Source organism: Heptranchias perlo, chromosome 5, assembly GCF_035084215.1.
Source record: "Heptranchias perlo isolate sHepPer1 chromosome 5, sHepPer1.hap1, whole genome shotgun sequence".
NCBI lineage: Eukaryota > Metazoa > Chordata > Chondrichthyes > Hexanchiformes > Hexanchidae > Heptranchias > Heptranchias perlo.
This window is the reverse complement of record NC_090329.1, coordinates 133,729,459-133,757,084: the sequence shown is the minus strand read 5'-3', so window position 1 is coordinate 133,757,084 and position 27,626 is coordinate 133,729,459. Positions and strand designations below refer to the sequence as shown.

Sequence of the window (27,626 nt, the reverse complement as noted above, 5' to 3'; positions counted from 1 at the left end):
GAAAGGATGTCCTGGAGGGTGTCAAGTACAGAATTTATTTGGTTAGAGTTAAGAAACAATAGAGATGCCATTACACTACTGGGTGTATTCTATAGGCCACCAACTAGTGGGAAGGATATAGAGGAGCAAATTTGGAAGAGCCACAGAGTAGTGATAATGGGGGACTTCAATTATCCTAAGAAAGACTGGGATGGTAATAGCGTTAAGGGCAGAGAGGGGGAGGAGTTTCTGAAGTGTGTTCAGGAGAACTTTCTTGATCAGTACGTTTCTGGCCCAACAAGGAAGGTAGCATTGCTGGATCTAGTTCTGGGGAGTGAAGTGGGTCAAGTGGAGCAAGTGTTAGTAGGGGAACATTTAGGGAGCATAAGAACATAAGAAATAGGAGCAGGAGTAGGCCAATCGGCCCTTCGAGCCTGCTCCGCCATTTAATAAGATCATGGCTGATCTGATCCTAACCTCAAATCTAAATTCATGTCCAATTTCCTGCCCGCTCCCCATAACCCCTAATTCCCTTTACTTCTAGGAAACTATTTATTTCTGTTTTAAATTTATTCAATGATGTAGCTTCCACAGCTTCCTGGGGCAGCAAATTCCACAGACCTACTACCCTCTGAGTGAAGAAGTTTCCCCTCATCTCAGTTTTGAAAGAGCAGCCCCTTATTCTAAGATTATGCCCCCTAGTTCTAGTTTCACCCATCCTTGGGAACATCCTCACTGCATCCACCCGATCAAGCCCCTTCACAATCTTATATGTCTCAATAAGATCGCCTCTCATTCTTCTGAACTCCAATGAGTAGAGTCCCAATCTACTCAACCTCTCCTCATATGTCCGCCCCCTCATCCCCTCGATTAACCGAGTGAACCTTCTTTGTACTGCCTCAAGAGCAAGTATGTCTTTTCTTAAGTATGTACACCAAAACTGTATGCAGTATTCCAGGTGCGGTCTCACCAATACCTTATATAACTGCAGCAATACCTCCCTGTTTTTATATTCTATCCCCCTAGCAATAAACGCCAACATTCCGTTGAATGGAACAGTAATCATGGCATCATAAGGTTTAGATTAGTTATGGAAAAAGACAAGAAGCAATCTAGAGTAAAAATACTTAATTAGAGGAGGGCCAATTTCAGTGGGATGAGAACGGATCGAGCTTGAGTAAATTGGAATCAAAGATTGGCAGGCAAAACTGTAATCGAACAACAGGTGACCTTTTAAGAGGAGATGTTTCAGGTAAAGTCTAGGTACATTCCCACGAGGCGGAAAGGTAGGGCAACTAAAGCCAGAGCTCCCTGGATGATGAAAGAGATAGAGAGTAAGATGAAGCAGAAAAAGGGGGCGTATGACAGATGTCAGGTTGATAACACAAGTGAGAACCAGATTGAATATAGAAAGTTCAGAGGGGAAGTGAAAAAGGAAATAAGAGGAGCAGAGAGAGAGTATGAGACTAGACTGGCAACTAAAATAAAAGTGATCCGAAAGTCTTCTGTAGGCATATAAATATTAAACGGGTAATAAGAGGAGGGGTGGGACCGATTCGGGACCAAAAAGGAGATCTACGCATGGAGGCAGAGGACATCGGACATCGGAGCAGGGAGGTGCAGGTGACATCGGTGGAAAGGTAGGTTTATTTTGTTTTTTAACTTTGTGCAATGGTTTTTTATTTAATTTATTGACTTTATTTTTGCTTGATCCGGTCCTTCATGCCTGGTTTCACCAGGGGTGAATCGGAAGCCGTGGGGAAGCCGCCCAAGGTAAATTTAAAATCGGTTTAACTATCTACTATGTCAGAAACAAAGTACCTTAAGTACCTTAATGAGGTACATTTGGTTCTTTAACTATCATCCCACCGGCTTTAATTGCCGGCAGGACTTCCGCATTCGGGAAGCGCGGGCGCACACAGGCGCGTCTGTGGGAAACCCGGAAGTTGGCAGGTTGGGACTGGCTTCCTCACCCGCTTGGGATTTTCCCGATTTTCACAGCCCCCCTGCCCTCCACGCACCCGCAATTTCATTTGAAAATCGGGGCCATTGTGTCCTCCTCACAGCTTACTTTCCCACCTAGCTTTATATTGTCAACAAACTTGGCTACTTGACACTCGATCCCTTCATTTAAGTCATTAATATAGATTGTAAATAGCTGAGACCCAAGCACTGATCCTTGTGGCATCCAACTAGTTACAGCCTGCCAACCTGAAAATGACCAGTTTATTCCTACTCCCTGTTTTCTGCCCATTAACCAATCCTCCATCCACGTTAATTTATTACCCCAACCCCATGAGCCCTTATCTTGTGTAATAATCTTTCATGTGGCACCTTATCGAATGCCTTTTGAAAATCCAAATATACTACATCCACTGGTTCCCCTTTATCTACCCTGCTAGTTACATCCTCAAAAAACTCTAATAGAATTGTCAAGCACGATTTTCCTTTCATAAAACCAAGCTGACTCTGTCTAATCACACCATGATTTTCTAAGTACCCTGTTACCATTTCCTTAATAATGGATTCCAGCATTTTCCCTACTACTGATGTCAGGCTAACTGGCCTGTAGTTCCCTGTTTTCTCTCCCTCCTTTCTTGAATAGTGGGGTTACATTTTCTACCTTTCAATCCACTGGGACCGTTCTAGAATCTAGGAAATTTTGGAAGATCACAACCAATGTGTCCACTATCTCTGCAGCCACCTCTTTCAGAACCCTAGGAGGTAGGCCATCAGGTCCAGGGGATTTATCGCCTTTAGACCCATTAGTTTCTCTAGTACTTTTTCTTTCCTAATATTAATTACTTTAAGTTCCTCACTCTCATTAGCCCTTGGTTCCCCACTATTTTGGTAGATCGAATCGGGCCAGGACCTACTCCGTTAATGGTAGGGCGTTGGGGAGAGTTATAGAACAAAGAGATCTAGGAGTACAGGTTCATAGCTCCTTGAAAGTGGAGTCACAGGTGGATAGGGTGGTGAAGAAGGCATTCAGCATGCTTGGTTTCATTGGTCAGAACATTGAATACAGGAGTTGGGATGTTTTGTTGAAGTTGTACAAGACATTAGTAAGGCCACACTTGGAATACTGTGTACAGTTCTGGTCACCCTATTATAGAAAGGATATTATTAAACTAGAAAGAGTGCAGAAAAGATTTACTAGGATGCTACCGGGACTTGATGGTTTTCCTTATAGGGAGAGGTTGGATAGACTGAGACTTTTTTCCCTGGAGAGTAGGAGGTTTAGGGGTGATCTTATAGAAGTCTATAAAATAATGAGGGGCATAGATAAGGTCGATAGTCAAAATCTTTTCCCAAAGGTAGGGGAGTCTATAACGAGGGGGCATAGATTTAAGGTGAGAGGGGAGAGATACAAAAGGGTCCAGAGGGGCAATTTTTTCACTCAAAGGGTGGTGAGTGTCTGGAACGAGCTGCCAGAGGCAGTAGTAGAGGCGGGTACAATTTTGTCTTTTAAAAAGCATTTGGACAGTTACATGGGTAAGATGGGTATAGAGGGATATGGGCCAAGTGCAGGCAATTGGGACTAGCTTAGTGGTATAAACTGGGCGACATGGACATGTTGGGCCGAAGGGCCTGTTTCCATGTTGTAAACTTCTATGATTCTATGATTCTATTACTGGTATGCTTTTTGTGTCTTCTACAGTGAAGACTGATACAAAATATTTGTTTAACGTCTCTGCCATTTCCTTATTCCCCATTATAATTTCTCCTGTCTCAGCCTCCAAGGGACCCACGTTTACTTTCGCTAATCTCTTCCTTTTAACATACTTGTCGAAGCTCTTACAATCTGTTTTTATATTTCTTGCTAGTTTGCTCTAATAATCTATTTTCTCCTTTTTAATCAATTTTTGGTCATCCTTTGCTGGTTTCTAAATCTCTCCCAACCCCCTCTGTGGGTTCCGCTGATCGCCTGCTGAACTTATAGCAGGAATCCCGTAAAATCCCCACTGAATTCCATTTGATCTTTTAATGGAAATTTGGATAAATATTTGAAGCAGAGGAAGGTATCGGCCTCTGGAGAAATATCAGGACAGTAGGATTAATTTTGGATTGTTATAGCAGAGAGCGACACAGATATGATGAGCCGAATGGCCTCCTGTACTGTAAACCTCTGTGGTTCTTAGGGAAGTTAGGAGGAGACTGTGAAAGGGTGAAAAAAAGAAAGAAAATTTGTATTTATATAGCTCCTTTCATGACCTCAGGATGTCCTAAAGCGTTTTACAGCCAATTAAGTACTTTTGAAGTGTAATCATTGTTGTAATGTAGGAAACGCGGCAGCCAATTGACGCACAGCAAGGCTCCACAAACAGCAATGAAATAAATGACCAGATCATCTGTTTTAGGTGTTTGTTGAGGGATAAATGTTGGCCAGGACACTGGGAAAACGTCCCTGTTCTTCTTCGAATAGTGCCGTGGGATCTTTTATTTTATATTTATATTTCTTAGATCTCTGACCATATTTACAAGTGTAAGGACAGTTGCTTCTGGCTTTACATTGTTCAGGCTCATTAGGTAGGGAGTCTGGGCTGATCATGGAAACAAATTTATCCCACAGAATTCTTTCCCCTCCCCCAAACAGGTCGGCTACTGTGACAATGACAATATTTCAAAACTTTCTCTTCCATTAAGTCTAGTGTCAGGTCTAGGCCGGGGTAAAATATTCACTTTTCAATTTGACTATGTCACTGCTGAATGCTGCAGCATTGCTTATTAATGACTTTACAAAAACTTTTCCCTTGCAAATATTAGGTTTCTTTTGCTAATGTTAGTTAACTAATGATAAGAGCAGCACTAAACACAGACGGACAATCTATTAGTGCCTCCTGATTATATTTCACCACTTTTTACTTGTCAAAACTGAGGCAAGAATTGCCCCTCTCCCCTCATTGTTCTGAAAGTTTGTACGTTTTGGCTTACAGGCTTGGTTAAAGAGGCATGTTCCTCGGGAGGCTGAGATTCTACAAGATTTGTATAACAAAGCCTTTGAAGATAGTTACATATACATGAAGTTAAACCTCAATCCAGTAATGGAGCTGCTGGAGTGTAACTACATCATGCAGGTTGGAAATCTCTCTACTGTAATGTCAGCTTTGTATGTATATTTGTTTGTAATATATCCCAGACTCCTCCAACACCATCCCTGGGTAGGTTCTGTGTCAGCAGATCCACTAGAGGTGGGGTCACAGTGGTATACAGTCGGGGAGCGGCCCTGGGAGTTCTCAACATTGATTCTGGACCCCACGAAGTCTCATGTTTTCAGGTCAAGCATGGGCAAGGAAGCCTTCTGCTGATTACCACCTAACGCCCTCCCTCAGCAAATGAATCAATACTTCTCCATGTCGAAGACCACTTGAAGCAAGCACTGAAGATAGCAAATGCACAGAATATACTCTGGGTGGGGGACTTCAATGTCCATCACCAAGACTGGCTTGCTAGTACCATCATTGACTGAGTTAGACAAGTCCTGAAGGACATAACTGCCAGACTGGGCTTGCAGCAGGTGGTGAGAGAACCAACACAAGGAAATAACTTGACCTCATCCTCACCAACCTACCTGTCTCAGATTGTTAGGAATGACCATCGCACAAACTAAGTTCCATTTTCACAATGAGAACAGCCTCTATTGTGTCATGTAGCACCACTGTGTTAAGTTGGATAGTGCAAGAACAGATCTAGCAGCTCAAAACTGAGTATCTATGAGGTACTGAGGGCCATCAACAGTACAAAAAGTGTATACCACCACAATCTATAACCTTGTGACCTGGCATATCTCTTAGTCCTCCATCACCATCAAGCCAGATGGCCAACCCTGGTTCAGGGGAGCATAGTTAATAGTTAGGAGGACTGTGACAAAATACAGGAAGACATTAATAAACTTGCAAAATTGGCCTGCAATTAGCAAATAGATTTCAATATAGATAAGTGTGAGGTTTTACATTTTGATAGGAAGAATAAGGGGGCCACATACTGCTTGGAAAATAAGAGTCTAAATGGTATAGAGGAGCAAAGGGATCTAGGGGCACAGATACACAAATCATGAAAAGTAGCGACGCAGGTTAATAAGGCCTTAAGAAAAACAAACCAAGTACTGGGGTTAATTTCTAGGGGGATAGACTTGAAAAGCAGAGAAATTATGTTTAACTTGTATAGTACCTTGGTTGGGCCAGGCTTGAAGCACTGTGCACAGTTCTGTCTCAATATTATAAAAAGGATATAGAGGTACTGGAGAAGGTGCAAAAAAGATTTACTAGGATGATACCATTACTGAGAGGTTCTACCTATTAGGAAAGATTGAGCACCTGGGGCTCTTTTCTCTAGAAAAGAAAAGACTGAGAGGTGACCTGATAGAGATCTTTAAGATTATGTGAAAGGGTTTGATAGAGTAGACGTAGAGAAGATGTTTCCACTTGCGAGGGAGACCAGAACTAGGGGCCATAAATATAAGAAAGTCACTAATAAATCCAATAGGGAATTCAGGAGAAACTTCTTTACCCAGAGTGGTTAGAATGTGGAACTCGCTACCACAAGGAGGAGTTGAGGTGACTAACATTGATGCATTTAAGGGGAAGCGAGATAAACACATGAGGGAGAAAGGAATAGAAGGATATGCTGATAGGGTTAGATGAAATAGGGATGGAGGAGACTGATGTGGAGAATAAATACCGGCATGGACCTGTTGGGCCAAATAGCCTGTTTCTGTGCTGTACATTCTATGTAATTCTGTGTAATGAAGATTGTAGAATAGAATGCAGGAGCAGCACTAGGCACACCTCAAAATATCTGGTGAAGCTACAACTCAGTGCTAAACAGTAGAAGCAGCATGGTATAGACAGCTAAGCAATCCTATAACCAATGGATCAGGTCGTGGTTGTGAAACCCTACCACATCCAGTTGTGAATGGTGGTGGACAATTGAGCAACTAACAGGAGAAGGAGGATCCATGAACATCACCATCCTCAACGATGGTGGAGCCCAGCAAGTGAATGCAAATGAAAAGGCTGAAGCATTTGCACCCATCGTCAGCCAGAAATGCCAAGTGGATGATCCTTCTTGGCCTCCTCATGAGGTCACCATTATTACAGCTGCCAGTCTTTAGCCAATTCGATTTACTCCACCTGATATCAAGAAAGTACTTGGATTTGCATTTGAAGTGCCATAATCTATAAGGCTATGGACCAAAGTGCTGGAAAATGGGATTAGGCTGGATAGCTCTTTTTCGACCGGAATGGACACGATGTGCCAAATGGCCTCTTCTGTGCTGTAAATTGTCTATGTTTCTAAAGTGATGAGCTGGACACAGCAAAGGCTTTAGGCCCTGACAACATCCTGGATGTCGTGTTGAAGAACTGTGTTCCAGATCTAGCTGGATCCCCAGGTAAACTGTTCCAGTACAGCCACAACACTGGCATCTAAGCGACAATGTAGAAAATTGCCCAGCTATGTCCTGTCCACAAAAAGCAGGACAAATTCAACCCGGTCAATTACTGCCCCATCAGTCTACTCTCAATCATCAGCAAAGCTATGGAAGGAGTCATCAGTAGTGCTGTCAAGCAACTCTTACTCACCAATAAACTGCTTACCATTGCTCAATTTGGGTTCTGAACTACTCAGCTCCAGACCTCATTATAGCCATGGCCCAAACATGGATATGAGAGCTAAATTCCAGAGGTGAGGATGGAGTGACTGCCCTTGAGCTGTACTAAAACTGTGGTCAATGGGGATCAGGGGGAAAACCCTCCAGTGGTTGGAGCCATACCTAGCAGGAGAAGGAGGATCCATGAACATCACCATCCTCAACGATGGTGGAGCCCAGCAAGTGATGGTCGTGGTTGTTGGTGGTCAAACCTCTCAGCCCCAGGACATCGCTGCATGAGTTCCTCAGGGCAGCGTCCTTAGCCCAACTATCTTCAGCTGCTTCATCAATGACCGTCCCTCCATCATAAAGTCAGAAGTGTGACTGTTCACTGATGATTGCAGTGTTCAGCTCCATGCGCAATTTCTCAGACACTGAAGCAGTTCATGTCTGCATGCAGCAAGACCTGGACAACATCCAGAATTAGGCTGATAAGCGGCAAATATTATTCATGCCACTCAAGTGCCAGAAAACGATCATCTCCAAGAAGAGAGAGTCTAACCACCTCCCCTTGACATTCAATGGCATTACCATCGCTGAGTCCTCCACCATCAACATCCTGGGAGGTCAGCATTGACCAGAAACTCAACTGGACCAGCCACATAATTGTTGTGGCTAGTAGAGCGGGGCAAAAGCTGTGTATTCTGCAGTGAATGGCTCACCTCCTGATTCCCCAAAGCCTTTCCATCACCTACAAGGCACATATCAGGATGGATGCAACTGCAACAACACTCAAAAAGTTCAACACCATCCAGATCAAAGCAGTTTGCTTGACCAGCACTTCATCCACTGGCTTAAACATCCACCCAAAGTCACACACAATCCTAACTTCGACTTATATTGGCATTCCTTCACCATCATCAAATTCCCTACCTAGCATAACAGCAGTGTGAGAGCAGCTTCATTACATGGATGGCAGCAGTTCAATAAGAAGGCCCACTACCATCTTCTCAAGGGCAACTAGGGATGGGCAATAAATGCTGGCCTTGCCAGTGACACCCACATCCCAAGAATGAATTAAAAAAAATATACTCACTCCCCATTCCCAGCACTACATATCATGCTGCAAAACAAAGGACAAGAATGCAACTAACTCCCGTTCAGGTGGCTGCCAGTTTCTTTCTGCAACCAATCACTGGTAAGTGCTTGGTAGCAAGCTGAAATGACTTGTGCTCCTTCTCACTAATGTAACTCCTACCTCCAGACTGCACCTTCCTCTGACAGCTTTAGGGTTAGGAGCTCTCCAAATGGAGTATTGAGTTGTGAATCTTCATTATTCAATTCCCTGGCACAATATATTGATACGTGAGTGCTATGCTTAATGTACATTAAAAAAATACTTAAGCAGTCTTACAGAAAATATTCAAGTCCTAGAGAGACATTTCTTTAGCTATACAAAAGCCTGGTTAGCCCTGGAGTACTGTGAGCAGTTCTGGGCACCGCACCTTCGGAAGGACATATTGGCCTTGGAGGGAGTGCAGTGTAGGTTTACTAGAATGATACCCCGACTTCAAGGGTTCAGTTACGAGGAGAGATTACACAAATTGGGGTTGTATTCTCTAGAGTTTAGAAGGTTAAGGAGTGATCTGATCGAAGTTTATAAGATATTAAGGGGAACAGATATGGTGGATAGAGAGAAACTATTTCCACTGGTTGGGGATTCTAGGAGTAGGGGGCACAGTCTAAAAATTAGAGCCAGACCTTTCAGGAGCGAGATTAGAAAACATTTCTACACACAAAGGGTGGTAGAAGTTTGGAACTCTCTTCCGCAAACGGCAATTGATACTAGCTCAATTGCTAAATTTAAATCTGAGATAGATAGCTTTTTGGCAACCAAAGGTATTAAGGGATATGGGCCAAAGGCGGGTATATGGAGTTAGATCACAGATCAGCCATGATCTTATCAAATGGTGGAGTAGGCATGAGGGGCTGAATGGCCTACTCCTGTTCCTATGTTCCTATTAACAATGCATATTTTTCTCTTCCTTTAGTCCATTACGCTGCTAGATGGTTTGATGGAAGAGGGAGGAAATATTAATGTAATGCAACTTAGGCGGCTCTTTGTATTTGTGCTGATGTGGAGTGTTGGTGCCCTGTTGGAGCTGGACAGTAGAATTAAACTTGAGCAATTCCTCCGAAAACACAACAGCAAACTTGACCTACCTAGGATCCCTGCAGGTAGTGCCCAGACCATGTTTGAATTTCTTGTTAATCAGAAAGGTAAGAGCAATGAAATTATGTTTTATATATCATGGTTCAGAACTATGCACCTTACAAATGAGCAACAAAGTAGTTACACATGGTATTGCTTTATTGGGGTTGTTTTTCTGATTTCGTGGGGGAAAAATTCGATAGGGGCTGTTTTTGGACGCGGGTAGCGCGATGCGTTAGTACCCCGCGCCCAATGGCCCCTGCGCAGGCAGGACGCAAGTTTGGACCCACCGGAGCACTTACCTGCAATCAGCATTCCTTTCCGTGCCTTGCACGTGGAATCAGTGCAATTCACACTTTCCACCACCAAAGGAAGCTCAGTCTCTTAAAGGGAGCATGTTTCTTAGAAATCTCTTAAAGGTAGCTGGGACCTGTTATTTGCTGAAAATAACAGTCTACTGTCTGCACGGAGTCTGAACAGAGATCAGATATCACACCCATAAAACACAGATGCAGGTCCCAACCCGATGTTTACACACTGATGAGTTATGTTAAAGCATTGAATAAAGGTTGTGCACTACTAAATCCCACATCCTCCAATCTGCATGCCAGACCTCACCAATCTGCCGATCTGAGTTGGTACCAGGCCTGCGAGAGTGCATGCACCAAGGTTCTCTGCTGATGCACTAGAGACCTTGGGTGCAAGAGGTGGACAGAGGGAGGAACATCCTATATCCGCAGGTGGGGGGGCGGGGGGGGGGGGTGCAAGAGGCCCTCCAGACATATACTCAAAAGGCAGTGGGAGGCAGTGGGGGACGAAGTCAATGCGAGGCGCACAGCATCATGAACATGGATGCAGTGCAGGAAGAAGTTCAATGCTTTGACATGAGTGGTCAAGGTGAGTGAGGTCAACTGTCAAGTGGTGTCTCCTACCAACTGCACTAAGCACTACACCCCCCATCACCCACATACCAATAAACTCTTTCCATCAGTACTCAACTCTGCCAATCAGATGCTTCCTCTCACCCTTACACATTACCACTGTTTCAAGCCGCCCACCCACAACTCACATACACACTGGCAGCCATTCAACAATGACAGGCACATCACCCAGACGCACGTCCCGCTTTCTTGCAGGAGAAGATGGCGCATATCAAGAGGCAGCAAGTGGCAGTGGCATTTAGCCCCTCGAGCCTGATCCACCATTCAATGAGATCATCGTGGACCTGTGACCTAACTCCATATACCCGTCTCAGCCCATATTCCTTGGTTCACAGAAATTTATCAGTCTCAGATTTAACATTCACAAGTGAGCTAACATCAACTGCGGTCTGCAAAACAGCATTCCAAACGTCTCCCACCCTTTGCCTTTAGAAGCATTTCCTAACTTCGCTCCTGCACGTCCTGGGACGTTAGGCTATGTCCCCGCGTCCTAGTATTGAAGTCTAGGGGACTTCCAAAACAGTTACAAATGTCTCGGCAGCCTGAAGCAATAATCCAGCCGCGAACCTCTAAATCCTGCATGGTCCCTTTAAATAGTGCTGGTGGGGGGTCCTCTGGCACTTTAAGACACGTTCAGATAGTCGGGGTTAAGACTGTGTGTTGAGTTGAGCGTTAAGTCCCAAAATGGTGTTAATCACTTTAAATCAGCGTTGCACGCTGATTGAAGCAATTTTCTCCCGACTTTATATGATTCCAGCCGCAACAACGGGTGCTACTCGGCCCAATTTAGCGCCCCATGTTTCCAGCAAGGAGTCATGGCCACTGACAACACATATTGGGAATTGTCACTTTCTTAAGTGTTGTAGTCAGATAAAAAATTCTTAGCCAAATAATGTGTTTTGTACACAATGCCCAAACATGAAAGACATGAAAAGTTGTTACTAGGGCCCCGATATTACCAGGGAGGCGGGATGGCAGCGGGGGGGGGCGACTGGGTGCGTGAGTAACCCGCCCAGTAAAATCCATCCGTTCCCCACGCGATCGTGAGTAAATTGAAGCCACTTACCGTGGCTTCTGGGTTCCCGTCGTCAACCTGCGCAGTGGGCGGACTGCGCACCCGCATCATAGGCTGTCGGCTGGCGGAGCCCTATTTAAAGGGGCAGTCCTCCAATGCTGCACCTGGAGCAAACAACCAAAATTATAGAATAGAGCAGCCCAGGGGAAAGGCTGCTTCCAGATTTACTGATGCCTCCTTCCAGGGGTGAGGAGGAGGAGGGATATTTTCTACCCGGCAGATGGGAGGAAGTGGCCTGCCCCGCCACCAAGAAGGCCTGGCTCGAGGTGGCAGAGGAGGTCACCAGCGGCAGCAACGTCTCCCGCACATGGATACAGTGCAGGAAGCGCTTCAATGACCTAACTAGGTCAGCCAAAGTGAGTACACTTACTCATTCTCCTACACTTCGTCTTCCACATCACCGCCCCCACCCCACAACTCCTTCTGCACTGCCAACACTATATAACAACATTCCTCAAACCCACTCAAACCTCATCCTCAACTTACCTGCACTTACTCACCTCCCCAGTACTCAAGCTACCACTACCAGTCAACCCAATCCTCTAGAATGTCATGGTTCTGTCTCATACTCACCCTCTGATGCATCTCTTTCACGGTCAGCCTCACCCAAACCAATGCATTCAGAGGTTGGCCACGTCACCATCCCTCACTCACGCCTCTCTACTTTCTCCGCTTATAGGAGGAGAGCCCAGAATGCACGGGAGAGGGCGAAGACCGGAGGGGGCCGCAACATCTGGTCGTCCTCACAAACGCTTAGCAGGAGGCTTTGGAACTAAGCTGTACCCTCGAGTGCCTGTCCGTCAGGGACGCCGAGACTGCCACCCGACAAACAGCTGGTGACAGAACTTCAATATTCAGCACTCACAATAGCAAATGATGTTAACATGCCTTGCCATCTTCAGCACCTCCACATCTGTCATCATGCTTAATATTGCCTTCTGCTCTCTTACAGGGCCTTCAGCAACCGCTGTGACGGCGGAGGGCAATTCCTCAGAGGACCTGCTGGCCTCTGAGGGGGCACCGTCACATCTAAGCGAGCCATCCACCAGCGCGGACACACACACCTCGGTGGGTCCCCGTCCTCACTTAGTTGGGGTTGCACATGGTGAGTCACCACACACGTGAGCACGAGCAGACACTGGTGGCAGGGGCAGCTGCGTAGAGTCCGCACTCTTCTCCAGGCTCTGCTCAGCTGGACACAGATGCTGAACCCTGGGGGCCATCCATCTAAAGCAGAATGATCCAGGGGCAGCAGTGCATTTATGAGGTGCTGGAACAAGTGCCATGCGCACTCTCCACAATCACACAGAGGATGGAGGAGTCCAACTCCTGCATGAGTGGAATGGTGGCACAGGTACAGGAGGGATGTGAGGGCATCTCTGAGATAGTGTTGCGGGTAAGTGTGGGAATGTCTGCGATGGAGGGAAGGCTAACCTTCATGGAGCTTCAAGCACGGCTCACCAATGAGTCCATTGAGGCCCTGACAACGGTCCTTCGGATTCAGGGTGAGCAACATTCTGCCGCCTTAAACAAGCAGGCAGATACTCTGGCACTGGCCTTACAAGGCTTCACACATGTCCTCCAAACAGTCGTCCAGCAGGGTGGTAGGAGTGATGTGGGCCTGGACCAGGAGAGGGATGATGGTGAAAGGGGACATGGAAGTGGGGACGCCACTCAAAGCGCTCCCATGTCTCACCCATTGCCCCCCTCTCAACCAGTACCCGCAGTGCTGCCTCCTCTCCAGGTGGCCGAGTCTGCCCCTGCACAGGTGCGGGTGGAGCAGTCTTTGGAGGGGCCCTCATGGGCATCGAAACCCAGAGGGTGTAGGCTCAAAGCATCTAATCGGTCAGGTGATGAACAAGAGCAACCTGCCACTACCTCTGCTGCAGCCATAGGGACGTAGGAGTACTCGTAAGTGTAAGGTGAAGGTTTTGTGAGGACTAAGGGGATGCACAAGGGTGTTTGACGGTTTGTCATGTTTCTTATTTATATTTGATTTTTGTTGATGTCACATTAAATATTATTATTGTCACCACTACTGCCACGTCTTAGCCATTCTTGACTGGCTTGTGCAATAAGTCCCTTTCATGACGCTCACCATGAACACCCACACTTGATGCCACCCATTGGGTCACCCTACAGTGGGTGTATGGGTAGTTGCATGACTATTTTGTGCAGGTGCATGTGGCGCAGCACTGTGTTGTTGGGCTCCACGTGGTGGAGGTGGACGGCGTGCCTGGCGAGGTTGGTGATGTTGCTCGTCCTCGGATGAAGTGATGAATGCGGCTATGACGCCCCCCCATCCTGACGGTGTGAGTTTGAGGGGGGCCGCAAAGTAAGTAAATGTGTTTACACAGCAGAGTTTAGCGTATAAATTAAGAATTTTGAGTGGAAAGACAGATGTTGCAGCCAAAACTTTGTCTGAAGTGACAGAGTGCCCTGCTGCAATAAATGAGATTTTCTCCCACCTGTCAAATAATCCTTTGCATTTCCCACTGGCTGCTGGCTGAAACACGTCTGCTGCAACAGGGGGTGTTTCCCACAGCACAGGAAAGACGCTGAGGATCCTTCAAAATTGCACCCCTGCCAAAATCTCCACTCAGTGATGTCTGCCAAGTACCTCGACTATCTGACTAACTATCTAAAGCAGCATCCCGTCAGCTTTAATTGCCGGTGGGAGTCCCGCATTCGGGAGCTGCGTGTGCATCCGAACGCGTCACTGTGGAACCCGGAAGTCAGCGGATTGGAGCTGGGCTCCGAACCCGCACCGGGATTCTGCCATTTTAGGAGCACCCCGCCCCCAACGCACCTGCTTGGCCATCCGAAAATCGACCCTAGGTCTTGCTTTAGGTAAAATAGGGAAGGAAGGAAAGTTGGGGGTGGTTGATTAAGGAGAATATTCCAGTGCTGGAGAGAGAGGATGTCCTGGAGGGGTCAAGGACAGAATCTTTTTGTTTAGAGTTATGAAACAATAGAGGTGCCATTACATGACTGGGTGTATTCTATGGACCACCAACTAGTGGACAAGATATAGAGGATCAAATTTGCAGGGAAATTACAGAGTAGTGATAACAGGGGACTTCAACTATGCTTATATAGACTGGGATAATAATAATATAAGGGGCAAAGAGGGGGAGGAATTTTTGAAATGTGTTCAGGAGAACTTCCTTGACTAGTACTTTTCCAGCCCAACAAGGAAGGGGGTATTGCTAGACTTGGTTCTGGGGAATGAGGCCAAGTGGAGCAAGTGTTAGTGGGGGAACATTTAGGGAACAGCAATTATCTTATCATGAGGTTTAGAATAGCTATGGAAAACTCTACGGACCACTCTAAAGCAAAAATACTCAATTGGAGGAGGGCCAATTTCAGTGGGATAAGAACAGATCTGGCCCAGGTAAATTGGAATCAAAGATTGGCAGGCAAAACTGTAATTGAACAGTGGGCGGCCTTTAAAGAGGAGATGGTTCAGGTACAGACTCGGTACATTCCCACAAAGGAGAAAGGTAGGGCAACTAAAGCCAGAGTTCCCTTGATGACAAAAAAGATAGAGTAAGATGAAGCAGAAAAAAGGGGTGTATGACAGATATCAGGTTGATAACACAAGTGAGAACCAGGCTGAATATAGAAAGTTCAGAGGGGAAGTGAAAAAGGAAATAAGAGGGGCAAAGAGAGAGTATGAGAATAGACTGGCGGCTAACATAAAAGGGAATCAAAAAGACTTCTGTAGGCATATAAACAGTAAATGGATAGTAAGAGGAGGGGTGGGGCCAATTAGAGACCAAAAAGGATATCTACTCATGGAGGCAGAGGGTATGGCCGAGGTACTAAATAAGTAGTTTGCTTCTGTCTTTACCAAGGAAGAAGATGCTGCCAGAGTCTCAGTAAAGGAAGATATAGTTGAGATACTGGATGGGCTAAAAATTGATAAAGAGGAGGTACTAGAAAGGCTAGCTGTACTTTAAGCAGATAAGTCCGGATGGAATGCAGCTTAGGTTGCTGAGGGAAGTAAGAGTGGAGATTGTGGAGGTACTGGCCATAATCTTCCAAACATCCATAGGACTGGGGAATTGCAAATGTTACACCCTTGTTCAAAAAAGGGTGCTAGGATAAATCCGGCAACTACAGGCCTGTCAGTTTAACCTTGGCGGTGGGGAAGCTTTTAGAAACGTTAATCCAGGACAAAATTAATAGTCACTTGGACAAGTGTGGATTAATAAAGGAAAGCCAGCATGGATTTATTAAAGGAAAATCGTGTTTAACTAGGTTGATTGAGTTTTTTGATGAGGTAACAGAGAGGGTCCATGAGTGCATTGCAGTTGATGTTGAGAAGATGGACTTTCAAAAGGCATTTGATAAAGTGCCACATAATAAGCTAATCAGCAAAATTGAAGCCTATGGAATAAAAGGGGCAGTGGCAGCATGGATACGATATTGGCTAAGTGACAGAAATGAGAGAGTAGTGGTGAATGGTTACTTTTTGGACTGGAGCAAGGGAGACAGTAGTGTTCCCCAGGGTTTTGATATATATTAATGACATGGATTTGGGTGTAAAGGGCACAATTTCAAAATTTGCAGATGACACAAAACTTGGAAGTGAGGTAAACAGTGAGGAGGATAGTAATAGACTTCAAGAAGACAGAGACAGGGTGGTGGAATGGGTGGGCACATGGCAGATGAAATTTAACACAGAGAAGTGCAAAGTGATACATTTTGGCAGGAAGAACGAGGGGAGGCAATTTAAACTAAATGGTACAATTCTAAAGGGGGTGCAGGAACAGAGAGACCTGGGGGTATATGTGCACAAATCTCTGAAGTTGGCAGAACAGGTTGAGAAAGCGGTTAAAAAAGCATATGAGATCCTGGGCTTTATAAATAGAGGCATAGAGGCAAGGAAATTATGTTATACAATCATAGAATCATAGAAGTTACAACATGGAAACAGGCCCTTCGGCCCAACATGTCCATGTCGCCCAGTTTATACCACTAATCTAGTCCCAATTGCCTGCACTTGGCCCATATCCCTCTATACCCATCTTACCCATGTAGCTGTCCAAATGCTTTTTAAAAGACAAAATTGTACCCGCCTCTACTACTGCCTCTGGCAGCTCGTTCCAGACACTCACCACCCTTTGAGTGAAAAAATTGCCCCTCTGGACCCTTTTGTATCTCTCCCCTCTCACCTTAAATCTATGCCCCCTCGTTATAGACTCCCCTACCTTTGGGAAAAGATTTTGACTCCTCGTTATAGACTCCCCTACCTTTGGGAAAAGATTTTGACTATCGACCTTATCTATGCCCCTCATTATTTTATAGACTTCTATAAGATCACCCCTTAATCTCCTACTCTCCAGGGAAAAAAGTCCCAGTCTGTCTAACCTCTCCCTGTAAGTCAAACCATCAAGTCCCGGCAGCATCCTAGTAAATCTTTTCTGCACTCTTTCTAGTTTAATAATATCCTTTCCATAATAGGGTGACCAGAACTGTACACAGTACTCCAAGTGTGGCCTCACCAATGCCCTGTACAACTTCAACAAGACATCCCAACTCCTGCATTCAATGTTCTGACCAATGAAACCAAGCATGCCGAATGCCTTCTTCACCACCCTATCCACCTGTGACTCCACTTTCAAGGAGCTATGAATCTGTACTCCTAGATCTCTTTGTTCTATAACTCTCCCCAACGCCCTACCATTAACGGAGTAGGTCCTGGCCCGATTCGATCTACCAAAATGCATCACCTCACATTTATCTAAATTAAACTCCATCTGCCATTCATCGGCCCACTGGCCCAATTGATCAAGATCCCGTTGCAATCCTAGATAACCTTCTTCACTGTCCACAATGCCACCAATCTTGGTGTCATCTGCAAACTTACTAACCATGCCTCCTAAATTCTCATCCAAATCATTAATATAAATAACAAATAACAGCGGACCCAGCACCGATCCCTGAGGCACACCGCTGGACACAGGCATCCAGTTTGAAAAACAACCCTCTACAACCACCCTCTGTCTTCTGTCGTCAAGCCAATTTTGTATCCAATTGGCTACCTCACCTTGGATCCCATGAGATTTAACCTTATGTAACAACCTACCATGCGGTACCTTGTCAAATGCTTTGCTGAAGTCCATGTAGACCACGTCTACTGCACAGCCCTCATCTATCTTCTTGGTTACCCCTTCAAAAAACTCAATCAAATTCGTGAGACATGATTTTCCTCTCACAAAACCATGCTGACTGTTCCTAATTAGTCCCTGCCTCTCCAAATGCCTGTAGATCCTGTCCCTCAGAATACCCTCTAACAACTTACCCACTACAGATGTCAGGCTCACTGGTCTGTAGTTCCCAGGCTTTTCCCTGCCGCCCTTCTTAAACAAAGGCACAACATTTGCTACCCTCCAATCTTCAGGCACCTCACCTGTAGCGGTGGATGATTCAAATATCTCTGCTAGGGGACCCGCAATTTCCTCCCTAACCTCCCATAACGTCCTGGGATACATTTCATCAGGTCCCGGAGATTTATCTACCTTGATGCGCGTTAAGACTTCCAGCACCTCCCTCTCTGTAATATGTACACTCCTCAAGACATCACTATTTATTTCCCCAAGTTCCCTAACATCCATGCCTTTCTCAACCGTAAATACCGATGTGAAATATTCATTCAGGATCTCACCCATTTCTTGTGACCTTGTTGATCCTTAAGAGGCCCTACTCTCTCCCTAGTTACTCCTTTGCCCTTTATGTATTTGTAGAAGCTCTTTGGATTCACCTTTGCCTGATCTGCCAAAGCAATCTCATATCCCCTTTTTGCCCTCCTGATTTCTCTCTTAACTCTACTCCGGCAATCTCTATACTCTTCAAGGGATCCACTTGATCCCAGCTGCCTATGCATGTCATATGCCTCCTTCTTCTTTTTGACTAGGGCCTCAATCTCCCGAGTCATCCAAGGTTCCCTACTTCTACCAGCCTTGCCCTTCACTTTATAAGGAATGTGCTTACCCTGAACCCTGGTTAACACACTTTTGAAAGCCTCCCACTTACCAGACGTCCCTTTGCCTGCCAACAGACTCTCCCAATCAACTTCTGAAAGTTCCTGTCTAATACCATCAAAATTGGCCTTTCCCCAATTTAGAATTTTAACTTTTGGGCCAGACCTATCCTTCTCCATAGCTATCTTAAAACTAATGGAATTATGATCACTTGTCCCAAAGTGATCCCTCACTAACACTTCTGTCACCTGCCCTTCCTTATTTCCCAAGAGGAGGTCAAGTTTTGCCCCCTCTCTAGTCGGGCCATCCACATACTGAATGAGAAATTCTTCCTGAATGCACTCAACAAATTTCTCTCCATCCAAGCCCCTAATGCTATGGCTGTCCCAGTCAATGTTGGGAAAGTTAAAGTCCCCTACTATTACCACCCTATTTTTCTTTATAAAACACTGGTTCGGCCACATCTGGAGTATTGTGTCCAATTCTGCGCTCCGCACTTTAGGAAGGATGTGAAGGCCTTAGAGAGGGTGCAGGAAAGATTTACTAGAATGGTTCCAGGGATGAGGGACTTCAGTTACATGGATAGACTGGAGAAGCTGGGGTTGTTCTCCTTGGAGCAGAGAAGGTTGAGAGGAGATTTGATAGAAGTGTTCAAAATAATAAAGGGCTTAGATAAAGTAAATAAAGAGAAACTATTCCCATTGGCAGAATCATCGAGAACCAGAGGACACAGATTTAGAATGGATAAACATCGTGAGAGGAAGTATTAAGGGGATTAGCATCTTTGAAGGTCGATAAATCTCCAGGCCTGGATGAAATGTATCCCAGGCTGCTAAAAGAAGCAAGAGAGAAAATAGCAGAGGCTCTGACCATCATTTTCCAATCCTCACTGGATACAGGCGTGGTGCCGGAGGATTGGAGAACTGCTAACGTTGTACTGTTGTTTAAAAAGGGAGCGAGGGATAGACCGAATAATTACAGGTCAGTCAATCTAACCTTGGTGGTGGGCAAATTATTGGAATCAATTCTGATGGACAGGATAAACCGTCACTTCGAAAGGCATGGAGTAATCAAGGATAGTCAGCATGGATTTGTTAAAGGAAAGTTGCGTCTGGCTAACTTGATTGAATTTTTTGAGGAGGTAACAAGGAGGGTCGATGAGAGTAACATGTTTGATGTAGTCTACATGGATTTTAGCAAGGCTTTTGATGAGGTCCTACATGGCAGACTGGTCAAAAAAGTACAAGCCATGGGATCCAAGGGAAAGTGGCAAGTTGGATTCAAAATTGGCTCAGTGGCAGGAAGCAAAGGGTATTGTTTTGTGACTGGAAGGTTGTTTCCAGTGGGGTTCTGCAGTGCTCAGCACTGGGTCCCTTGCTTTTTGTGATATATATTAATGATTTGGACTTAAATAAGAAGTTTGCAGATGATACAAAAATTGGCCTTGTGGTTGATAATGAGGAGGAAAGTTGTAGACTGCAGGAAGATATCAATGGACTGTCAGGTGGACAGAAAAGTGGCAAATAGAAATCAATCTGGAGAAGTGTGAGGTAATGCATTTGGGGAGGACAAACAAGGTAAGGGAATACACAATAAATGGAAGGATACTGCGAGGTGTTGAGGAAGTGAGGGACCTTGGAGTGCATGTCCACAGATCCCTGAAGGTTGCAGGACAGGTAGATAAGGTGGTTAAGAAAGCATATAGAATATTTTCCTTTATTAGCCAAGGTACAGAATATAAGAGCAGGGAGGTTATTAGCCGAGGCATAGACTATAAGAGCAGGGAGGTTATGCTGGAACTGTATAAAATACTGTTAAGCCACAGCTAGAGTACTGCGTACAGTTCTAGTCACCACATTACAGGAAGGATTGCACTAGAGAAGGTACAGAGATGATTTATGAGGATGTTGCCAGGACTGGAGAATTTTAGCTATGAGGAAAAATTGGATAGGCTGGGGTTGTTTTATTTGGAACAAAGGAGGCTGAAGGGAGATTTAATTGAGGTGTACAAAATTATGAGGGGCCTAGATAGAGTGGATAGGAAGGACTTATTTCCCTTAGCAGAGAGATCAATAACCAGGGGGTATAGATTTAAAGTAATTGGTAGAAGGATTAGAGTGCAGCTGAGGAAATTTTTTTTTACCCAGAGGGTGGTGGGGCTCTGGAACTTGGAATACTGTTCAACCTTTCTTGATAGGTGCAACCTCTCAGTTCTGGTATCATCCTTGTAAACCTTTATTGCATCTTCTCCAGTGCCTCTATATCTTTTTTAAATATGGAGACCAGAACTGTGCACAGTATTCCAAGTGTGGTCTCACCAAAGTTCGATACAAATTTAGCATAATTTCTTTGCTTTTGTATTCTATCCCTCTAGAAATGAATCCCAGTGCACTGTTTGCCTTTTTTATGGCCACATTAACCTGTGTCGCTACTTTTAGTGAATTGTGTATCAGTTGGCTCGCCTGGAACATAAACACCGGCATATCTTCCTTTACTGAGACTCTGGCAGCATCTTGGTAAAGACTTGGCAAAGTACTCATTTAGTACATTGGCCTTGCCTTCTGCCTCCATAAGTAGATTTCCTTGATGGTCCCTAATCGGCCCCACCCCTCCTCTTACTACCCATTTACTATTTATATGCCTGAAGAAGACTTTTGGATTCTCTTTTATGTTGGCTGCCAGTCTATTCTCATTCTCTCTCTTTGCCCCTCTTATTTCCTTTTTCACTTCCCCTCTGAACTTTCTATATTCAGCCTGATTCCCACTTGTGACATCTGTCATACACCCTTTTTTTCCATTTCATCTTACTCACTATCTCTTTTGTCATCCAGGGAGCTCTGGCTTTAGTTGTCCTACCTTTCTCCCTCGTGGGAATGTACCTAGACTGTACCCAAACCATCTCCTCTTTAAAGGCCGCCCACTGTTCAATTACAGTTTTGCATGACAATCTTTGATTCCAATTTACCCGGGCCAGATCTGTACTTATCCCACTGAAATTGGCCCTCCTCTAATTGAGTATTTTTACTTTAGAGTGGTCCTTTTCCATAGCTGATGATACTATGATCGCTGCTGCCTAAATGTTCCCCCACTGACACTTGCTGCACTTGGCCCGCCTCATTCCCTAGAACCAAGTCCAGCAATGCCTCCTTCCTCATTGGGCGGAAAAGTACTGGTCAAGAAAGTTATCCTGAACACATTTCAAAAATTCCTCCCCCTCTTTACTCCTTAAATTGTTACTATCCCAGTCTATATTTGGATAATTGAAGTCCCCCGTTATCACTACTCTATAGCTTTTGCACCTCTCTATAATTTCCCTCCGTTATCGCCACGACATCGTATTCCCATGTGGCTATTTGCTTTTGCAGCTCAACAACATTTTGTGCTTTTATACACATGCACTGCAAACCAGTCTTAGATTTTCTTGTACTCTCTTAGTCTGATCCCTCCTAATCCCGTACTATTTCTTGCTCTAGTGCTATCTTTCTCTCCCGATCCTTTGTTTCCGTTGTTTCCCCTTTCCAATGCTACATCCTGGCGCCCATCCCCCTGCCAAATTAGTTTAACCCCCCCACCACTGCACTAGCAAACCTCCCCACGAGGACATTGGTCCCAGCTCCATTGAGGTGCAACCCGTCTGGCCTGTACAGGTCCCAGCTCTCCCATGCCCCAGGAATCTAAAGCCCTCCTGCACCAGCTCTCCAGCCATGCATTCATCTGCTCTATCCTCCTATTTCTGTACTCACTAGTGCGTGGCACCGGGAGTAATCCAGAGATTGCTACCTTTGAGGTCCTGCTTCTTAACCTCTTTCCTAACTCCTTAAAATCTGCCTGCAAGACCTCATCCCTCTTTCTACCTATGTCGTTGGTCCCGATATGGACCATGACCTCCAGCTGTTCACCCTCCCCTCCAGAATGTTCTGCAGCCGCTCAGTGACATCCTTGACCCTGGCACCAGGGAGGCAACATACCATCCTGGAATCACATCTGTGAATGCCTGTCTGTTCTCCTAACTATAGAATCCCCTATCACTATCACTCTCTTGACCTTTCTCCTCCCCCCCTGTACAGCTGAGCCAGCCATGGTGCTGTGGACTTGGCTCTGGCTGCACTCTGCAGAGGAACCCTCTCCCTCACCTATATTCAGAACTGAATACAGGTTAGAGAGTGAGATGCCCTCAGGGGACTCCTACACTACCTGCCTGGTCCTCTTCGTCTGTCTGGCGGTCACCCAGTCCCTCTCTGCCTGCAATCTCTTAAGCTGTGGGGTGACCGCCTCCAGAAACGTGCTATCCACGAAACTCTCAGCCTTCCATATTAATCCATTGTCCCACATTGAATTGTGTCTGCCATTTAGTAGCCCAGACACCTAAAAGGTCTAAATGCTTCTGAATCTGTTGTATTATTCCTCATTATTTGTCTCGCCTCCTATTTGGGTTGGCACATTCCACATCTGCTGAACTGTTTGGGCGTTGAAACTTCAGAATAAATATTCCGCATCACTCCAAACAAGTTAAAAGCTTGAAAGAGGCCCATTTTATTTTTAAAAACAATACATCTAGGAATGCTTTTATATATATTTTACGGGAAGTTGAACAGTAACCAGACATAATTCAACACTGCAGCATTGCTTTCTTGTTTGAAGAGTCTGCTGTGTTTGCTTTTGCTCAGGTGAATGGGAGCACTGGAGAATTTGGGTTCAAGAGTATTTCTATCCGGCTGACAGTGAACCAGACTATACTTCCATCCTAGTACCAAATGTTGACAATGTTAGGACCAACTTTCTTGTGGATATCATAGCTAAACAAAATAAGGTAAGTGCATTATAATGGAGCTTTGTTTTTATGTCTGTTACCGATAGAATTACATGACCTAGAAATCCGATTGTGCCTGAAAAGGGGCGGGCACTGCACGTGCCTGTTAGTGTTGATTCAGGCATAATGCAATGGGCTGGAAATTGCTCCGAGTGTCGAACCAGCAGTGGTCAGTGCTCATTCGATTTAAATTCACCCATTAAGTTATCACGTTCATTTTGGTGGCAACTTCCTTGAACTGTGACTTCAAATAACATCAGCGTTCTTTTCCGGGCTGTGTGAGTGGTGAAAGGATCTCTAAAGCCCCTCAACGAATCAGCTTGAAGCAAGCCTTGCTGTGAGAACTAGGAAGTGAAGTTCATAGACAAACAACGCTGACTAAAAACCCAGATGTGCCCGATCAGGTATTATGAAATGACAAAGGGAAATCAAAATAAAGAGACGATAAGGTTAAAAGACTGAGATAACAGAGACAGGAGGAAAATGTAAAAAAAAATTTTTTTACATTTTCTAATTTAAAAAATAGTTTTTTTTATAATGTCCAAAACCTATTAAAATCAGGAGTAATGAGAGTCCACATTTTTAAAAGTTACTTTTTAGTGCCAGAGTTATTAAGACTTAACACAATGTTAAAACTTCGTTTAGACTTAAAAAACTGAGCGTACCTGTTTTTTGTGGCGAGATTAGTTCTTTTCCAGCTGGGCAGGAGATCAAGTTGACGCTGGTCCATTGATTCCATTGATTGAAGCCAGTGATATCCCTTTAAGGCGAAGCTGTCACATTGGCAACGAACCAGGAAGAGCAAGTTCCGGATTTCCGCATTTGACTGCGCATGTGCGGTCGCTGGGACTTGATCTTCGATTTTGCCACTAAACGGTGAGTACTGTTAGGCTCACCGTTATTTTAAAAGCAACTTCTGGGCCATTATTCATGCTGCCTGCTGATTATTATCACGCAGGTGACAGCGAGTGCTACCTATGCTACTCGTTGTCTGCATGCCCATGGGAGGGGTCCAGATAGCGGGCGTTTCTGACGCCACTTAAAGGCAGCCAGCAGAGGTGCACTCTGGCTGCAGAAGGAAGGGAACAGTACTGAACAGACAAATGGCTGCAGCAACACAGAGAGGGCAATATAGTTCTCTGATGCAGCAGTGTCTGGGCAGTGGTCAGGAGGAGGGACATTCTTTTCCCTCTCGGGGGCAGGAAGCCATCCAGGCGTCAACTCAGGAGACAGTGGGAAGAGGTCACAGAATATGACAATGCCAGCAGCTTAGCACCCAGGACATGGCTGCAATGCTGGAAAATGTTCAGTGACCTCAATCGAGTTGTCAAGGCAGGAATACTGCTCTCACTCTCTGCTCACACCTCCACCACCTGCAGGCTCACGACTCACAATACTCTCCTCCCCCGCTTCCCTTCACTATCCTACAATCAATGCACAACACTTCATTACACTTGCTCCTCCTCACACTCATACTCACCACAACTCTCACCTTTACTTCTCCAAAACTCACATCTGACACTGTATACCAACTATTCCACCTGCTCTTTCTGATACATATTAATGACCTGGACCTGGGTGTACAGGGCATAATTTCAAAGTTTGCAGATGACATGAAACTCGGAAATGTAGTAAACAATTCAGAGGACAGTCATAGATTTCAGGAGGACATGGACAGACTGGTGAAATGGGCAGACACATGGCAGATGCAATTTAATGCAGAGAAGTGTGAAGTGATGCATTTTGGTAGGAAGAATGAGGAGAGGCAATATAAACTAAATGGTACAATTTTAAAGGGAGTGCAGGAACAGAGAGACCTGGGGGTGCACATACACAAATCTTTGAAGGTGGCAGGACAAGTTGAGAAGGGTTTTAAAAAAGCATATGGAATCCTGTGCTTTATTAATAGAGGCATAGAGTAAAAAGCAAGGAAGTTACGCTTAACATTTATAAATCACTGGTTAGGCCCCAGTTGGAGTATTGTGTTCATTTCTGGGCCCCAGACTTTAGGAAGGATGTCAAAACCTTAGAGAGGGTACAGAGCAGATTTACTAGAATGGTACCAAGGATGTGGGACTTCAGTTATGTGGAGAGTCTAGAGAAGCTGGGGTTGTTCTCCTTAGAGCAGAGATGGTTAAGGTGTGATTTAATAGAGGTGTTCAAAATCATGAAGGGTTTTGATAGAATAAATAAGGAGAAACTGTTTCCAGTGGCAGAAGGGTCATTATTTCATTACACAGCAAGTTGTTCTGATCTGGAATGCACTGCCTGAAAGGGTGGAAGCAGATTCATTAATAACTTTCAAAAGGGAATTGGATAAATACTTCAAGGGGAAAAATTTGCAGGGCTGTGGGAAAGGGCAGGGGAATGGGACTGATTGGATAGCTCTTTCAAAAAGCCAGCAGAGGCACAATGGGCCAAATGGCCTCGTTCTGTGCTGTATAGAATCATAGAATCACAGAAGTTTACAACATGGAAACAGGCCCTTCGGCCCAACATGTCCATGTCGCCCAGTTTATACCACTAAGCTAGTCCCAATTGCCTGCACTTGGCCCATATCCCTCTATACCCATCTTACCCATGTAACTGTCCAAATGCTTTTTAAAAGACAAAATTGTACCCGCCTCTACTACTGCCTCTGGCAGCTCGTTCCAGACACTCACCACCCTTTGAGTGAAAAAATTGCCCCTCTGGACCCTTTTGTATCTCTCCCCTCTCACCTTAAATCTATGCCCCCTCATGTATCATTCTATGACAAGCACATTCTCGAAACACCACAAGACTCTCACTAATAGATTCCTTTCTTTCTTGCAGGAGGAGGTCAACCATAACCTGCTGCCACCGGAGGAGGAAGAGCCTGCCTGCCCACCCTCTTCCCCCTCGAAGAGAACATGCTTGTCATCACAGGCAGGGGGAGAGTCGCGGCCATGGCAACTGACAGCACTGGAGGAGATGTCATGCGGGGTTTCTTCACACCTTATCCCCATTTTCCCTTCAGACTTCTATCTCATCCCACACACTCTGCATGACAAGCTGCAGATGCTTTCACCAGCCACTTCTCTCTCTCTGCTCTCCTGCCACACCACAAGCTAACCCTTGTCCCTTTCTTTCATTTCGGGTGCTGAAAATGTGGAATCCCCATTGCCAGTCGAGGAAGTGGAGGCCAACCTTCCTAAAGATGCAGTTTCACAATCTCACCCTCGCAAGCACCAGCTTAGAGTCTGACAGCACACGTACTTTAGAGGCTAGGATAGAGGAGGTGTCTTCACATGATGTATCACTGGGCGCAAGTGCACACGAGTGAGGATAGGGGGATAGGACGCCACAGGTGTCAGCTCAACAACAGCTGAACAACACCAGCAAAATCCTGCTCTGTTTAGACAAAGGGAATGTTCCAGAGATACAAAAATCGAAAACGGGTCCTGCAAGATGCGCAGGGCCCTAATTTACATAACATTCAGCTCTTTAAATAATTCAGATGGGTGTTATTGACATTATGGGCATTGCAGTAGCATCATAGGAAGCTTACACACTGAAGGAGGCCATTCGACCCATCGAGTCTGTACCGGTTCTCTGCAAGAGCAATCCAGCTAGTCCCACTCCACCGCCCTATCCCCGTAGCCCTACAGATTTTTTCATTTCAAGTACTTATCAATTCCCTTTTGAAGGCCATGATTGAATCTGCCTCCACCACCCCTTCGGGCAGTGCATTCCCGATCCTAACCATTCGCTGTGTAAAAAAGTTTTTCCTTATGTCACCTTTGGTTCTTTTGCCAATCACCTTAAATTTATGTACTCTGGTTCTTGATCCTTTTGCCAATGGGAACAGTTTCTCTCTTTCTACTCTGTCTAGACCCTTCATAATTTTGAATACCTCGATCAAATCTCCTCACAACTATTTCTGTTTCAAGGAGAACAACCCCAGCCTCTCCAGTCTATCCACGTAATTAAAGTCCCTCATCCCTGGAATCATTCTCGTAAATCTCTTCTGCACCCTCTCTAAGGCCTTCACATCTTTCCTGAAGTGCA

The 27,626-nt window shown here is 45.2% G+C and overlaps 1 protein-coding gene across 1 annotated transcript in view; it reads left to right on the top strand.

Moving 5' to 3' along the window:
• LOC137322210 (dynein axonemal heavy chain 8-like) overlaps window positions 1-27,626 on the top strand; it is a 1,468,904-nt gene that overhangs the window by 955,212 nt on the left and 486,066 nt on the right. Inside the window, exons 53-55 of the mRNA XM_067985326.1 lie at window positions 4,917-5,057; window positions 9,622-9,850; window positions 23,455-23,597. Of these exons, the coding sequence (XP_067841427.1) occupies window positions 4,917-5,057; window positions 9,622-9,850; window positions 23,455-23,597 (513 nt within the window). The remainder of the gene's footprint in view (window positions 1-4,916; window positions 5,058-9,621; window positions 9,851-23,454; window positions 23,598-27,626) is intronic.